General features: G+C 38.1%; 1 protein-coding gene across 1 annotated transcript in view; it reads left to right on the top strand.

The window, feature by feature from the left end:
• Window positions 1-17498, top strand: part of rapgef5a (Rap guanine nucleotide exchange factor (GEF) 5a) — a 46933-nt gene that overhangs the window by 10180 nt on the left and 19255 nt on the right. The window contains exons 2-9 of the mRNA XM_028036392.1: window positions 1305-1355; window positions 4613-4719; window positions 5210-5331; window positions 6865-7042; window positions 12248-12329; window positions 12446-12494; window positions 12620-12693; window positions 16092-16274. Coding sequence (XP_027892193.1) covers window positions 1305-1355; window positions 4613-4719; window positions 5210-5331; window positions 6865-7042; window positions 12248-12329; window positions 12446-12494; window positions 12620-12693; window positions 16092-16274 — 846 coding nt within the window. The remainder of the gene's footprint in view (window positions 1-1304; window positions 1356-4612; window positions 4720-5209; window positions 5332-6864; window positions 7043-12247; window positions 12330-12445; window positions 12495-12619; window positions 12694-16091; window positions 16275-17498) is intronic.

Here is a 17498-nt window from a genome sequence, read left to right as displayed (position 1 = left end):
TTATTATTAGACATAACAAAGCACGTTTAGATTTCACTGGGGCTGTAGAAGTAGACTAAATATAGTTTTGCTTCCAAATATTAAAATGGTAATGTTGCATTTACGACGCTGTAGTCGATAGCCTGTGCTACACTAACCCACATCTTACAACGTTCTGTTTGATTGGTGAGAACATTGGTCAGAAAAGCATAAATGGTGGAAATCCCTTTATGGCATCAGTCGTGATTTTAAGGTGTGTTGGCATAAAGATTAATATTCAACCAGTTTATGTTTACAGTGATGCTTCACACGTTTTATGGACATTTCTCAACATGATAACATTTGCTCTCATTTTGTTGCTTTGACAACTTTGCTGTTTGATAAAGTAAACCAGTACAACCTGAACCAGTGTGGAAGGCATTCAGTTGAACAGAAAGGGTAAATGTTTTTATTTCTTAAATTACCGGTACTGCTTTTTTCTTGGCCCTAATAGTTATCAATTTTCATCAGGAGTTCATTTTTGTGCTGTTTGTACATCTACATTAATATTTTTGCAGTTAATATCATGAACAGAGGACCTCTTCACACCTGTGAAGAAAATGTTAAATTCATCTTTTAAAGGTGATGTTTTGTCATGTTATTATAGTCTTTAAATGTTTAAACACTTCGTGAGTCATCTCCCCCTCTATTTACTTGACAATCCTGATCATTGTTAATCTGGTTTATAACCAGTCTTTCCGCACCGTGTCTACACTCATCTTCCTGCACTGGCACCACAATGATCCATAAAGATTAAGGGTTTATTTCCTGATAGGGGAAGTAGAGGAGAAGTGGATACACCTGGGGGAAAGAATGGTGTTATTAAGAGGGAAGATATCTATTGTGGGTTGTCTGTAAAATGTGACCATTACACTGATGGTTGGTTTTTGTTGATGATGAATGAATTGTCAAGTACAAGTTTTACTTGTGGAGGAGGCACATGAGAATATGTAAAGTAAATGGCATAAATGGTTTGCTTGAGTTTATGACTGGTACAGTACCCTGACAAAACTTGCAGATGACTCGATCACATTTTCTTTAAGTTTGATAAAAGTGTTTCATGATAACACATGTCCTGCATTAATGTGTGGATCTGCTCCCTCACTTACTTCTGCTGCGAGTTCAAACAAACCTGACTAATGTTTTCAGAATAATAAAACCAGTCATCCCCTTCTCAGACTTGTTTGTTTAGTGTGTTTACCGTGTGTGTAGGGGTGTGTGGGCGTGTGTGTGTGTGTTATATCTTGTGTGAGTTGGCTCTGATGGCTTGTGTTTTGTTTCAACAGCAATCACCCGACACTATCCCTGGACCAAGCACCGGGTCTGCACTACACAAGGTAGGGAGAAAGAACACGAGTATAAATAAATGACATCATTACTTTCTAGTTTTCTTGTTCAGCACAATGAAGTGTTTATTTATTCACAAATGACATCAGTGGGGATATTACCTTGAACATTGTCCAAGTCACTTTCACTGCTGACACGGGACTCATGTGATCATGTAATTTGGCTTTGGGAATATTTTAAGCAGTGCACTATGCTAAAAAGCCTTAGAGCTCAAATATTAGATTATTGTCCTTCATCTCTGAAGGTTTAAACAAAATGGTTAAAACATAAACCCACATCCCGGGCAAGTGTATGAAGAACAAATTTGCCAAATAATTACATTTTTAAAATTTTATCTTTTAAAATTATGTGAACATTACATTGCCACCCACACAAGAGGATGTTCGCTGTTAGGATCTCTTGTCAGGTTTCTGTTACAGCCTGGGGGGATTCCAATGAAGTCACTGGATCTGACTTTTGAACCACTTATTCAGATTAGATTGAATGATGTTTGAAATTTGAGAAATGCTTTTGTAACTCTTGTTAAACCATAGATCTATGTCTAAAAGGTGATATCACACTTTTTCTTCATTCTCATTTCTCCATGTGGAACCACCAGGTCTCAACAGGAGCTTGGACCAAATACCAAACCAAATACCATTTCCATTAGAGATGTTTTTGCATTTTTTGTTACCGTCCTATTTTCTTCTACACAAATGAAAGATGAGGGTGAAATATCGACTAACAACACTTTGTAGCTAGTTAACACTACAGGTTATACTGCAATTACATTTGACCCATTTTTACATATTTCCTTTAAATGCTTTTCCACATCTGAAACCTATATTGTTCACTGTGAGTTTGACTTCCTTTTGTATTAGAATACAAATAGTATCTAACCAAAACTCAGAAAGAAATTACAGCACAAATAACTACAAATCTCCTCAAATCATGTGGTGCATACATATCACATGTTAGAATTAAGAATAAGGAAACTATCACATTGTTCAAGTGGTTTTTTTATAATCAAACTTGCAGCTTCAGGAAAAATAAATGCTGCAGAGCAAATGCTGTGACTTGTAACTAAAGGAATGTGGGGACACCTTCTGCAACATGCATCAAGTGTGCTTTCTGTGATGGCTTCACTGATGCATTTAGCTATGACAACTGAGCAACCATGCACAACCCAAAGGACTCGTATTAACTGGTAAATTAGTCAGGCTATCTGCTACTCTATGACCATATGAGTCTCTTACATTCTTTTTGTAAAACAGTCAGGGTTTTTTTCACAGCTCTTCATCAGTTCATTATTATTTACATGAATTTGTAGATGCAGGTTCCTTTTTTATTCCTCCACAATACTTCGTGATGGTGGTAATTTTGACTCGGCTCTTCAACACCTCACTTATGTTCTGTTTAGGTATTTTTTGTGGATATGCTGGTATATTCTGGAATGTTGCAGTAGGCAGTAGAGACGGTTTTAGCTTTCAGGGCTCACATTTAACTCTGCAGTTTTTTAAACTATACGGGAGTTTATGCTCAGGCTAGTAATTGCGGAGTTTGAAGGCATTGCTGCAGGGTGAATGCTAATCATTTGGGTCAATATGCCAAGTCATGAACCATCTTCTTTTCAGATAGAAGAGACTTTCTTCCTAGTTCTGGCAACTTTTCTAAACCTGCTGTTATGAACTTTTAGCATTTAATTTGCCAACTGAAGCTTGTAGATTCAGTTAGCTCCTTTTTTGGGATGTTGTTGTGCACAGCATGGAAAGGCCTCCTGGTGACCTTGGCATTTTCACTCCGGTAAATTTCTTCAATGTTTTTTTTTTTATTATCATATAACTGAGTGAGTTTCAGATAGAATAGTTCCTAACAAGTTTGTCTCTTGGCATATGGTGTTTAGCTATCCTGCCCAAAATGTATCCTTATTTTAGGGTTGTATGGTGAGGAGTCTACAAATGTGATGCTGAGGTTGTAAGATATCATGCCAAGATGTTTATTTTATGGAAAACCTCACATTGTCAACACTTGTGTTATGTACCATTGATGTATGGCTGTATTATTGCTCTGTAAAAATAATAAAAATGTAAGTTCTAAAAAAAAAAAAAAAAATAGAATAGTTCCTATATCTTGTCAGAATGAAAAACCACAGTTACTGATGTTTGTCTGTTTTAATGTTATGGGATGATGGTACCAATGGTGGTAGGAGTTTGTCCTGCAATTGTTGGGTTGCAAGTTGGATTTCTGCTCCGTCCACCTCTTATGTTGCCTGTGGGCAAGACCTTTCACCTGGTGAAACGTCAGATTTTCAGTTTTTACAGCGAATAAAAGTCACAAAACAGGAGGCATTGCAGTTTTTTGCAGACTGTTATGGGTATACAGAACCTGATTCTTGTCCACCACCAAATAACCAGCAATTTTCAGCTGAGAAACATCGGGTTTTGCCATCCTAGTTGATGCCACCTTGACATGTACCACTTACCTAAAATTTGATGCAAATATAAACAACCTTTAGTTGGAGCTACTCTTGAACCAAAGCAGAACTCATAAAGTACACAGCAAGAATTTCTGTGAGGTTGACCTAGGCATACAACTTCCCCAGATATCAATCCTATTTAGCAGTTTTGGGGATGTTCTGTTCAAAAAGAGTCAGATTCATGGATGCCTCACCTTCCAGTTAATAGGACTTTTAGGACCTGCTGTTCACCTTTGGGTGCCGGTTTGTTGGAGTTCATGCCCCTAGAGGGACCAACACACTATTGTTGGACCTCTAAGCTAATACATGTGCAACCTATTGATTTTTATTATGTGTAAACTAGCTTGCAGCATGTGAAAGATTTCACAGAAAGCATTTGATGGTTTAATATAATGTGTGAAGCCTCTTTACTTAGGCAGTATGCTCTGCTCTGATTCATGTACAGTAGAAGACCTGAGAAGCAGAACAGTGCCAGCAGCCATGTAAACAGTTTAATTGAAATACAGATGTGTTTATGATGGCATAGACAGCGGGAGTATTGCAGAGTTTGTAGACATAGTCAATGGTTGATTCCTCAGGGGGGAAAGAAATCGAGCTGTCCTTGTGAGCCGGTCAATGACAGTGGCACATAACCACATTAGCTTCCTACAATCTGATATCCATCTGTAAATAATTCTGTGTTTAACAAATTCTGCAGCTCTTGTTTTATTTATTTTTTATTTGCAGTTTTTAGCACTCTAGCTTGTTTAAAGAAAATGTGTTTGTTTGCTAATTTGTACATGTTTGTTTCAGTCTTGCTCCCAGAGTTTTCCATGTGCCGGTCGATCTGTGAGGAATGCCTTCCTCTCTCATGGACCATACCCAGCCAAAGATAAGATCCACCTGGCCAGAATCATACGGTACGCCCGTCTCTGCCTGTTTGTATGCAGAGCTGGATCGATGAATTCAGCGAAGCGTGTAGACTGACTCACCAGTCACTGGAGAGCCCCATTTTAATTGGTCAGTCTGGTTGTTCATGCAGGACAATGGACAAAGAGGAATGTAGATGTGGAGCACAAATATTTTGGGAATACAGTCACTTTATGGAATTGTACATAAATACAGAACATCCAGGTCCTTAAAAAGAAAACAAATTATTTTTGTTATAGATACCGGAACTGTAAATGCTGTAAATACAGCCACACCGACACAGAGACTTTATCTTCATGGGGAAGTAGAGGAAAAACATTCGCTGTTTCTGAGGAAACCCTTATACAGAGCTAATGAATAATCAATGGGTATTGATTTTTAAAAAAAGAGCTTTCATGCAATAAAAGTATGTGAGCATCATGACATTATATGGCCCTACTTGTGCGGTAGAGTGGTCATATATGCATCTGCTTTTAACAGGCGCAGCTATGTGGGAGTGGAGCTGGTGCAGTGGCTGTGTGAGCAGTGCGTGTACGTGCGCTGTCGGACTACTGCTGTGCGTGTCTGGCAGGTGCTGCTGGAGCTGGGAGTCCTGCTGTCTGGTAACACACACACACACGCACTCCCCCTCCCACACACACACACACACACACACACAAGCAGATAGCTAGAACTGTGCTTCCAAATTTATAGCCACCTACCAGCGACATCAGCACATCTCTAAAGATACAAGTGCTTAACTCGGTTATTTTCAGCAGAAAGGAGAGCTTCATTTGCTGCCTCATTCACCTGCTCGGCACATGAGCTTGAATTTAGTGCAGATCTGTCACATTGAAACTGGGAATTACAGCCACATATATCAGAGCCCCATTTTCCTGTATTGTTTCATTATTCTGCAGAAAAGAATGATTGCTCCTGCTCAGGTAAAGTTCATTGGTCTGGTGCAAAGATCCACTGTTTAACAGTGGGAGTTTGCTTTCTGTCAGCATTAGAAACCAACTCTTTCCATTTTGTAATGGTTAATAAAACCTATTTTAAGTGTTAATCTGTATTTGTCTAGATTTAGATCCTCAGACTTGCTTTTGTTATAGCTTGAATAAAATCCATCTTATTAAATTAGCTACCCAAGAGGACTGTGTAAGTGTTTGGGTGGCTGATAAAATTGAAAGATAATGGATGTGGCCTAAAACGTTCCAATAAAGTTACACAATCAACACGTCATCCCTGTTGGTTGGTTTTGTTAGAAATCAGCCTTGCAGTGTGTAGACCTCATCAGGTTTGATGGGATGCAGGGGGATCCATAGATATTATCATAGAACAGGGAAGCCAGTGTTTTATTTCTGTTATCTCAATGACTCACAGAATCCTATAACATTCACCCACCCAGCCCTTGGTTTTTATCGTGCAACCCATAGCCACTGAAGCTTGTTTTCCTTATTATCATTGAAGTCTGCCTCACTTCAGTTCTTTTCTTGCGGCTGTTTAGCTCATGCTGAGTGCTTTTCTTCTTTAGCACAAGCTGTAGCCACGCTGAGGAAAGAATCATGCTTTTTTTCTTAAATTTCACATCGTTGTATCACAGATTCTTCTGAGTATCTAGTGTTTGAATCATTTACCTTGTTTATCCTTCTGCCTCTGCTGCATACCAAGACAGCCTCATGCTGAAGGGTTATTTAATGTTTTGACTCTTGCTGGTTTCTTTTTCTGTCACTTGACAGTGTCATAGCTAACTTTGAAGGTTTTGTAATGGTTTTGTCATCGAGTTTTTTTGTTGGAAAAAACAAAAAAACAGGCTAATTCACAACATATCTGCACTTTTGTAAATTCACCCAAAAAGTTGCTGTATCATGCCTTCTGGAATGACTTTTCATTTGTCAATTAGATTCATTGCTGTCACTTTCCTTCTATGTGATGCTACATCGAAGGAAGATTCTACAGGAAGTCCATTCTTTACACACAAGCACAAAACTTGAATCTTTACTGGCATAACTAACCTCATATCTGTATTAGTTTTTGACAACAGTATTGAAAGCAACATTTTTTATATTTTTTTCAACAGCATGATTATACCCTAATTAATGACTAACCCTACTGCTTCTCACTGCTGTTTTCTGTTTTTATTTAATTATTTCCAGTGGACCAACGGGTGGTATTTTCGGACTCTAACACTTACTACCAGTTCAGTTTTGAAGAGTGTGACTCTGCTTCCTGCGAGTTTCGCTCCAATGAGGGGGAGTGGCCAGAAGCTGTGAAACTCCTCCTACAGCTTGCTCCATATGTCCAGTTTCGCTCTGGTGGTGGGGCCAATAGCCCGTAAGTAATAAATAAATGTACAGGAGAATGTTATTTATTATGTTTATCTATCTAATAGAACTGAGATGTGGGTTGTTATAAAGGTCGTTGTTGGTTCTATGCATCTATTTTTTCCAGAAACTCGCAGTTTTTTCCAGACTTTTCTCCCTATTCCTTTCTCTAAAAGATAAATGTTATATTTCTTGTCTTTACATTTAAAGCCATCGAAAAGATTAGAGAAAAAAATGCTATGTTTCTGGACACAGGATCATCTAAACAAAGTTGTCTCATACAGCAGAACTTTGTGGAAACACAGTTTTATGGTCATTTTCCTAGTATTTTAAGCACAGAAGGAAGCCTGTTAGTACTGAGAACTGTCTGGGAATTTATTACTTTTTAATTGCAAGTCTTGCCATTGAGGCAAGTGTTTCTAACAAGTCTACACAGTTAGTATTAGGATCAATTGATGCTGAATTTTTAGGGCTAAATGCTCAGGGATGGAGAGCATGCCACGATGTTTTTAAGTCATAATGAAACAAATAAATCTTAAAGCAGTCAGTTAATGTGGAATTTTTGACTCTAAATTAGATCATTTTAAATAATCTAGATTACATACGATTGACGAGCCAATAGTGCAAGCTAATTAAATTAAATGTGAAATTGTTATTTACTGGAATTACAGCAAGAAGCTGTAAGGACGTCACTGTTTCCTTCATAAGAATCTTTTCTAAAGAGTCTGTGATTTTTCACGGTGACTGCGGCATACAGAAAGTTGCAAACATGTTCGGTAAATCTAGACTAACTCTTTTTGACTCCATTCAAAATGTCTCAACATCAAGTGACCCAAAAAAATAATAAAAGAATCAACAAGTCTGAGTCTGGGAACTTCTAAATTTTGAATAAAAAATGTAAGAACCCTGGAGCCATAGATGGTCTCCACTGACCTGAAGTGGAAAGCTCATTGCTTCTTTATACAAGCCCCAAGTGACAAGCTTCAAGTTTTGATTTGTGATGAAGGTCATTTGTCAGTTTGATTTGCAGTAAAAAAGAAAAAAAAATGCTGCTGTGTGTGCAATTCTGTCCTTGGAATATAAAAGTCACCCTACCAAAGATCCTCTTAAAGTCCCTGAGAGAACCCTAATCTCTGTTCAGTGTTTTACATCATCTGCCTCCTTTGAGGGATATTTGTTTGCACATACACAACCACATCTATAGAGGAAGGGCAGATATATACAAAAAGTGGCACATGATGTGATCAGTCAACATACATGAGCTGGTCTCCAGGGCACTCCCACTCACACGCTTTGAGTTGTGTCACTCAGAGTTCCCTGCTTTGCTGCACCTGTAAGTCGACTTCCTGCTGAGCCCGCCACTGAACTCAATCTGTCACTCAGAGAAATAAAGTGAGATTTGTATGTGCGGGTAATGAAACTGAAGTGTATATATGGAGAGCGAAGAGATGCAAACGTCAATGCATTCTTCTGTATGTCAGCTTCAAAGAGTGCATGTACAGACACCATGCAGAGAGTCTGACGAAACAAACCCAAATGTCATATTTGTGGTAAATCTTGTGTATCAAAGCGAACATGGCTCTGTGTTTTGGATCAGTACCATTGTATGCAATATAGTAGTTGACATGCACTCTGATTTACTTTATTTCACTGCTTGCACAAGTCAGTAGGGTTCAGACTAATGCGTGGAAAACATCAGAGCCACTTTATGTCCGACTGAATTTTGCAACTTGTCATGTTTTGACAGTAAAATGCTAAAAAACAATGAATTTTCATGGCTTCAGTGCTGTGCAAAAGTCTTCAATCATTCCCCTTTATAGTACGATTCCAATAAGCTAGAAATTTTCCTAAACTAATTCACACAAATATTTCTTATTGCTGTCTGAAGATCTTTCAAATTTGATATTTTTAACCATAATCAGTCATTCATTTATGAACAGAACAGCATCACTTCCAGAGGTATCCGTCATGCTTGACAAGCAACTTAAGTGACTGAGGAAATAAATCAGAGACAAGCACTCCTCGGTTCAAGAAATGAGTTTGCTTCATTTTACATACTTCTACCAGCTTTGCATGTCTTGAGATTGACATTTTAGACTATTCTAACCTAGGTAAAAACTCATGCTCAGTAAGACTGGATGGAAATCATCTTTTAACATTGCAGTTGCTTACATGTTTCCATCTTTTTTTTCCTCCAGCTTCATATTCATGCAATACTTTGTATTGGTCCAAATAATATACACTGAAACTTGTGGTTGGAAAAAAAAAAAGGGATGTTTCAGTTAACATTCACACTGCTCTTTTGGCAAAAAATCATCTATTTGCTTCAAATTAAATTTGACCCTTAGAGTTTCTTCTTTTCGTTAGATAGAAATCTAGTAATAAATCCAACTTTCTTACTGTTTGATTCCATTTCTCTGCAGACAACCATCTCACAGCTTTCCTCCTGTTCGCCTTTCTTCAGCTAAAATGTTTCAAGCTACATTGGAAAAAAGCCAAAATTACATAACCACCATGCAGGTCCAAAAGACTTGATGTACCAGAAAATCATCAGGCATTCAGCGACCAGACATAATTGCTCCTCATGCTTCTCTTGTCTCCTCCGTTGGACTGTCATTCTTGTTAATTATTTCCATTCTTTATTAATTTTTGCTCCCTGTGTGTTTTACCTAAGGAGGGTAGCATTACTTTGATTCTTGCATGAGTTGAAACAAAGCATGCCATGCTTCATAATTGATGACATGAGTTTTATAGTCTTTTATGAAGTTACGTTTTTGCATCATGTGTACATTGATCATTATATTTGAGTTATTATTTACTTCATATGAAAGATTTAGCAAATCATTTAGCACCAGAAAGTAGTGTTTCCTATAAAACCCTCTTATTTTTCTTTGAAAATACAGTATATCATCAAAATTTACATTTCATCTAAGTTCACGCAACTTAGCTTCATGCATCTCTTATGTATGAAAATTTAAGTGCAGCTTTAATTTAGCACTTGGAGTTCAAGAGAAATGTGTGTGTAAAGTACATTTAAAGGAACGGTGCAACGAGAGACAACATTAATGTTTAATTCTTAGATGTTCTGCCAACTGCAGTAGAAGGCTGTGTTTGTTAAAGTTTGCTGATCAGGCTATGAACTCGTTATGAAACGGGCAACGTTAATATTTTAATCCTAGTACCTGCATCTTTCATTAAATCTTTGGCTACTTCAGCTGCTTTAAACATTAAAGGAAAAGGAAAAAATATTCCCTCACAGCTCACTATAGAAAGCAAAATACTTTATTACCCTCCTTATGCTATATGTAGTAAACCGTTTGAGTTGGGAATAATCAACAACTAAGCAGCTGTTTTTCCTCTCTTTGAAATGCAGGATGAACAGAATTGCCAGAAGCTAAAATATGATACCTTTGCTTGGGAGGAGGAATGTTGTCGCCCACTTTGCATTGCATTCTGGTTTCAGCCAGTTCATTTCTCTTTTGGATGGAAAAGGGCAGAGTCAAGTCCTGAAACACACCAGTCATCTAACATCCTACACCAATAAATAAGACTCTCTGCGTTACAGCATAGCTTTCATGTCTTCCTTAAGGCTGAAAATGTACATTTTTCTTGCTTAAGGAATTCGAATAAAGAATGATCTGAGGTAATTTATGCAATTCTGTGCATCACGAAGCTCTTGATGGGCTTTGAACGAGGAGGTGGTCCAGGCACAGATCCTGTTATTTCCCTGCGCCGCTTAATGTCTGGTGACACACCTCCTACTGTGCTTCGCCTCCAGGCTCTAGGCTGGTACCTTCAGGCTCACACTGAGTCACCAAATTACCAGCTGAACACTGGCTGAAAATAAAACTTAATGATCCCAAAGAGAATAAATTTAGCGTGATGATTTAGATAGCTTTTTTTTGTCTTGCAAATGGACTTGAATATTTGGTAAGCATATCTGTTTTGCCATATTTAAGAGTTAAACGCATTTTTCCCCTACAATATGAGAATGGCAGTAAACATACAGTATTTTCACACTCCTTCAAGGCATCCAGCAATCCACCTGCCTGTGTATATATCTGTTCTGGAGCTCTAGAGCTGCTGTGTCATGCTGAAGGCTATTGTGTTATCACCTACTCCCTGGCTTCTTCATCTATCATTCCACTTTATCAGATCACACTGTACACACATATACACACATAAAGTCATCCCAGGTTTCATCTTCTTTCCTCTACAACAAGTTTCACTGGGAAACGTGGATGCAATCCAAATTGTATGCAAATGGAGACGGGCCTGTGTGTGCATACATGCTTCAGGGTTTTTACTTTGTATGTGTGTGTGTGGATGTGTGGGGGTGAGGCAATGCATCGGAAACCAACCCCCGGCTTTAGTTTTCTTAGAGTTTATGTTGGATGAGGAACCCTCGGGTGCCGTCTGTTGCTGCTCAAGACCCTCTATGCAAAGCTTTTATCTTTGCTGTTAAAATAATGCAAAGTTTGCCCCAAACACAAACACTGTCTGACATGCACACTGATGAGGACAAACACTAATATATTCATGAATGCACACAGACTTAGGAAAATCCTCAAGATTTAGACATCCACGTACATGTGCGCGCAGTTGCTGCATTGCTACGCTTACATCCACAGAGGGGGTGTGTGTGGAGCTTTTTTACATGCCGCCATATAAAAGAAAAATAGACGTACCAGAAGCAAACTTCTTAAAACAGATGCTTCGGCTTCCAGAGACTGAAATGCGGTGGGGAATGTCATTCATTAGTCATTTAAAAAACTATTTGCATTATCAGTGCTAAAATGCAGAAAACCATCACATTTAAATTTGTGTCAATTTTTTAAAAAATGTGATCTTTAACTTTTTTCCATTAATTTGTGCACCTGGACCATTATTTTATAATGTTCTATATTGTGTTGTGAGAAACAAGACATCAACATTTATGTGGAGCAGCTGCATAATTAAAATGGCTAATTTTATTATTATTTTTTTTTTAAATAAAGGCATGTAAAATATTTAACATATGTAATTTTTTTTTCTGTCCATGGATTCAAATATCCAGAGATTTTCAAGATTATGTAAGATGTAGTTCTGTTCACACAGTGCCAGGGGGCAGCGTAGAGAGGCTGCAGAGGCACGTCTGTAGGGAAGTTTTACACCTGAGGGCTGTTTGATTAGAATATTAAACAGTTGCAAATAAAGCTCTGTCTGTTTCTTTAAGGTCAGAGGAAGACTCTGAAGGTAACAGGGACATCTGCAGTGAGATTCTTCAGATGAAAGCTCTGGAGAGGCTGACTTCCACGGTCAGTGGCACCCAGAATGAAAATACAAGATAAATACGAAACAAACTTGGAATGATTGACAGATTTACTTTGTATTTTTTAACTTGTCCCTCTTTTTTTTTTGTTGTTTTAAACAGGTACAAAGCGAGTTGGCAGCTGCTCTCGCTAGAAAGACTCGCAAAGCTTGTAAGTAATGCTGTGGTTCAAGCGTTTCCTTGAAGCATTGTTAGTAGGAATTATTTGGATTTACTGTGAAACCATACACTTATGTAACAAACAATAATCCGCAATATGCTTTTGTTTGTTTGCAGTATCAGAGCAGGACTCTGACACAACTGAAACAAGCCGCCAGGAATCCAGCACCCCCAGTGAGGAGAGCAGCCCGGTAATATACCCACTAATACAAATGGCATTTTATATAATATATATATTATTTATACACAATCCTCATTCTCAATGTATTTCTAGTACAGCAGGCTTTTACCAGCTGACACCGATTTCTTTTAGCTCTGACCGACTGATTCCTTTTCCAACCAAATCTGATTTTTTTACTTTCTTTTGTTTAATGATACACAAAATAGAAACGTGTTGTTCGTTCTTTGATTGTGGTAGTTTCTACTGTTTCTTTTTAAAATAAATGGCAGAAACTAAATACACAGATGCTGATCTCAAGTTGACTGACTGATGCAGCTCTACTCTTGACCTTGCTGTTTCAGTTTGCAGTCACTTAATGATTTGTATTTTTTACTCCCACATTCAAACAATTTTAATCTTTGGAAAGGTCAATCATGAAAGATTGATTTGCAGCACAATACACTTATAAATCGCAACTGCTGCTAGTTTGTTTAAGTTGCACTCTGTTTCATTTTTTTCTGCTGTTTTGCTGCTGTATTGCAAAGAGATTGCAGTATCCTACTATATTCCTCACTTCCTACATATATTGCTGCTGCACATACACAGACCACAATCCATAAGCAATAACACAAACTGCATAGACGTTGCATCATACTTAAAATGAATAGGTGGTGCTGACTACTTGGTTTCCTTTAAAGGTCATTCGAGTTCAAGTTTTATTTATGTGGAGGTACACACATGACTGAACTCTGAAAACTCAGGGGTCAGAGAAGAGTGCAGAGTAAGGCCCATGTGTTTCCTCATCCCATGTCTGTACAGTCAAAACCTTTTTCTCTCCATCAATTATTTGTTCTCTCATCACATCACTGAGACCAAGGAAGGTGGGGAAAAGAGCACCCACACACACATATAGTGTTTTATATTTCAGTCGTTTACATGAGTTATTTCCTAGTTAGCATAAATAGTTCCAGTTCATGTGTTTTATTTTGGTTTCACCTGCAAAGGTTATTATTTTAAAATGAGCTGTTATTATATTACAAAGGTGCATCTGTAATCTACTGTAGTTTCCCATACCCCAGCCAACAACAGATCTGGGCTTATCAAACTGAAAAAGAAAAGAGCAAAACGGATTTTGAAGAAATAACTTCTGTACAATAGGTGAAAACTTTGAAATAATTCACAGTTAAGCCCATAATTATTATGGGCTTAACTGTGAATTAAGCCCATAATTTAAGATTTAAGATTTAAAGGGTTGGCAGGGAGGCTTTTTAGAATTTTACAGGATTTTCCACATTTCTTAATGGGTTAAAAATTTTAGATATTTTGAAATTGTTGTTCATGCCCCCACCGTCTATTTATAAGTGTATTTATCTACATTGTCTTGCAAAATTATTAACTGTTGTGCATCCAGTTCACTGAGTAGGAAGTCTAACTTGTTCTGTTAGAGTAGCAAGTTTTCATTGTATTCTTCTGTACAAAGTAACGTACAGTTAATCAGATTAGATGGAGAAAATCTGTGAAAATCAGTTTTCTTCCCTCAGATTCCTAAGCAGATTTGAGTTTGGACTTTGACTGGGCTATTTTGATATTTTGCCTGTTTCACCTCATCTCTTTTGCAGTCTGTAGCAGGGCTCCTTCCAGGATTGCCTTGTGCATAGCTATATTCAGCTTACAGGCTTTTATTCTTTATTTATTTTTTAAACGTGTCCTGTCCAGCAGCGTCTCAATCTATATTCCATCTTTAAAGCATCACAACTTTCCTTTACCTACTGAAGAAAAGCATCCCCACACCACAATGCTGCCACCACCATGTCTCATCATGTAGATGGTGCTTTAAATGTGATGTACAATGCTACTTTTGTGCCACACAGCAATTTGCATATTGGCTAGAAAGTTAAAATTTTGTTTCATCTTGCCTGAGCACCTTGTTTCAGATGGTTGCTGTGTAGCAAGCAGCGTATGAGACTTTCCAGCTTTTAACAATGGATTTCTTTTCTTTTATAAAGAAATGCAAATTCAAATCTTACAGTTGAAAATTACCTACTACTTGGCATTTGTCACATTCAAGCCTAGTGATATTGGAATTTGTGATTGCAAGGTGACAAAATGAAGCAGAGTCTAAGTGATATGAATGCAAAGCACTTCATGTTTATCAGAGAACGACAGACCATCCAGCCACTAATACATTTTAAAATCACATTAGTCTTGTTTGCCTGACACTGGCTGTTGAATTGATCCCCCAATCCCTCTGCTAATATTCATGCAACAGAGGTAGTTATACACACTCCCATAGTCGATCATATGTATCAATAAATAACTAGGACAATGAAGCAACTACAAAATGTCCAGGACACCATTTTGAATCCAAAGCTTTTAAACTGCAAAACAACTAAAGTTTCCTGGAGTCTCATTTACTTTTAGTTCATCAGTTTAAATCTATTGATGTTTTGGGATTTCTTGATTTGAAAAAAACATTTGACACAATAGGAGAGAGCGATGTAAATTTATGTCTTGGACAGGAAGGCTACAGCAGGTCTACAGGAAGCAGAGAGGGACAAGTGGTGGTGGTTTTATATCACTGTGTGTACGTGGGTATTCTACAAGATAAGAATTGTCATTGGGTTCGGGGGCTGGAGGGAGGCTTTCCTAGTAAACAAATGGTGTTTAGCATGTGTGTGTGTGTGTGTGTGTGTGCGTGTTACCCTCTGCTAGAGCGTGGTACCGTGGGATAGTTGAGCTTACAGGAAGGGTTGCCCGACTCTCAGCCAAACGAAACAAGCCACTCTGTCTCTCTTCCAAGGAAAATAAACAGCCCAAGCTGGCCGCCACAGGTGATAACCATCACACGAGCTGCACCCAAGGGAATGCATGCAGACACGGAAAAAAGCAACAGTTCTCCTACCATCCCTCTGCTCTTTTGTTTGAAATAAACTTTCTAATCATTTTCGTGTCATTTTCCTTTTTAAGACATTATTCTTTGATATCCCTGCTTGGGCTTTTTTAATAGCCTGACTACAGAAGGGAGGAGACAGACACAACACAACACACACTACCTTCTCACACAGACACCCCTCCCGCCCACTTACTACTAATCACACACACTCACTCTTTTTGCCGCCAGATCCTCTGACACAGAGCAGCTAGTCTGACACAAAGAGGTGCAACAGATAAAAAGAATTACAGCCTCTAAAAGATTGAAAGAATTAGAGACGGAGAGGAATAATAGGGAGAACAAGATAACCTAGAGACACGCAGGATTACTATTTCTTTTCATCGTTGTTACGTGGACACAGATTTCTCCTTTCATCATTTCTGGATTATGCTCTGTGGAGAAACTCATTGATCTGCTGTGACCTCGGCTTTTCAGACTTTTCCAGGATGTCTTGGGACTGTGGTTTGAGATATGTCTTCATGCCTCCTGTGTTGCAGCTGGGCGGGATGTGTGCTTTGCGGGACGGGAATGGAAGTGGCGGCAGCGGTGGGATGGGGACTGTTTGTGGCCGAGAGGAGCTCACCAGTCGGTTGGGTCTGGAGGCCGTCCAGCGGCTGGCAAAAGATGGCTGCCGGCTGCTGCAGAACCACAACTACCGTCTACCTGACAGAAACCAAGCGGTTAGAAGAGTTTTACTATATACACTTTATTATCATAAAATGCTCTCCAGACATAGCAGTTTACAATTTGTGCATTACTATCTAGAAAGGAAGTATTTTGACATCATTTGTTTCTTCTTTTTACTGTTGCATATTGTCCAGCTCTAAGCTACACATGCTGGATGTATATTTATATACTAAGAAACATATGTTATGCACAATAATAAGGTAACTTCATTTTGAAATAACTCTTTAAACACTACTATGCCAAAATAACTGAGAAATGTATATTTTTGTTGCAAATGTGAAATATATGTAGAGAAGAAAACGAAGTGTGATAAACCAGGAACCCTTTTATCTTCTGGTGTTGTAATATTCCAAAACTGTAGAAACATAAGACATTTAGAGCACAGGGACTTGGACCAGATGAGAGAAGCTGAAACAAGACCATCACCAAACTAAATAGGATGAAATGTCAAGACTGAACCAAAAGTGATCTAAAGACAGATTTTATGGGCAAATGTATAAAGAACAAGTCTTGATGGAGCAGCTGGATTAGAAATGGATTCTTCTAAAGGTTTGGGTGGCTATTATTAAGAGAGGTGTAGTTGGACCATTTTGACGTGAAGATAGTATTAAATTTCAAAATCTACTATCTGCTTCTAGAGGACACTTTATTTCTGCATTAAGACTGTGAAAGGTCAACAGCATTCAGGAGGATTGTTTTTTATGCAGGGAAATCCATCATTGCAAGCAGCCAAGTGTTCGATCATGGTATACAATAAAGTCCTCCCAGTTGGCGGAATAATAACATGGCTGTCTTCCTCACCCGACTTATATCTTATTGAGAACTCCCAGGTCCTTCTGAATTTGCCAGCTAAATTGAACCCTATTTTAAAGTGTGAGACTTAAAAAGAGGAGACAGAACAACTCTTTAAACCATATTTGGGTGCCATGAGTGGTTATGATGGGGATTATCTTTTATGCATAGTTAATTGAAGTCAGTGAACACAATAAATGTGTTCAATCCTACACTTTTTGCTCAGTTTTTCTTTAATTTGCTGAAGGATTTTGTAATTTAACTATTGCATAATAATTATACACTTTTGTATTCTCCTTGAAAATGTCATATTTCCATTGTTCAGCATCCAGATTGAGTTTATTACATTTTGGATTGTCTTGAAACTACTGCACCTGTTTTATAGAGTCATCTAATATCAGCAGTATAACTTGCCTAATAACGCC

Source organism: Xiphophorus couchianus, chromosome 13 (genome assembly GCF_001444195.1).
Source record: "Xiphophorus couchianus chromosome 13, X_couchianus-1.0, whole genome shotgun sequence".
Taxonomy (NCBI): Eukaryota; Metazoa; Chordata; class Actinopteri; order Cyprinodontiformes; family Poeciliidae; genus Xiphophorus; species Xiphophorus couchianus.
The sequence above is the reverse complement of the archived record's forward strand: the minus strand, read 5'-3'. Positions and strand labels throughout refer to the sequence as shown.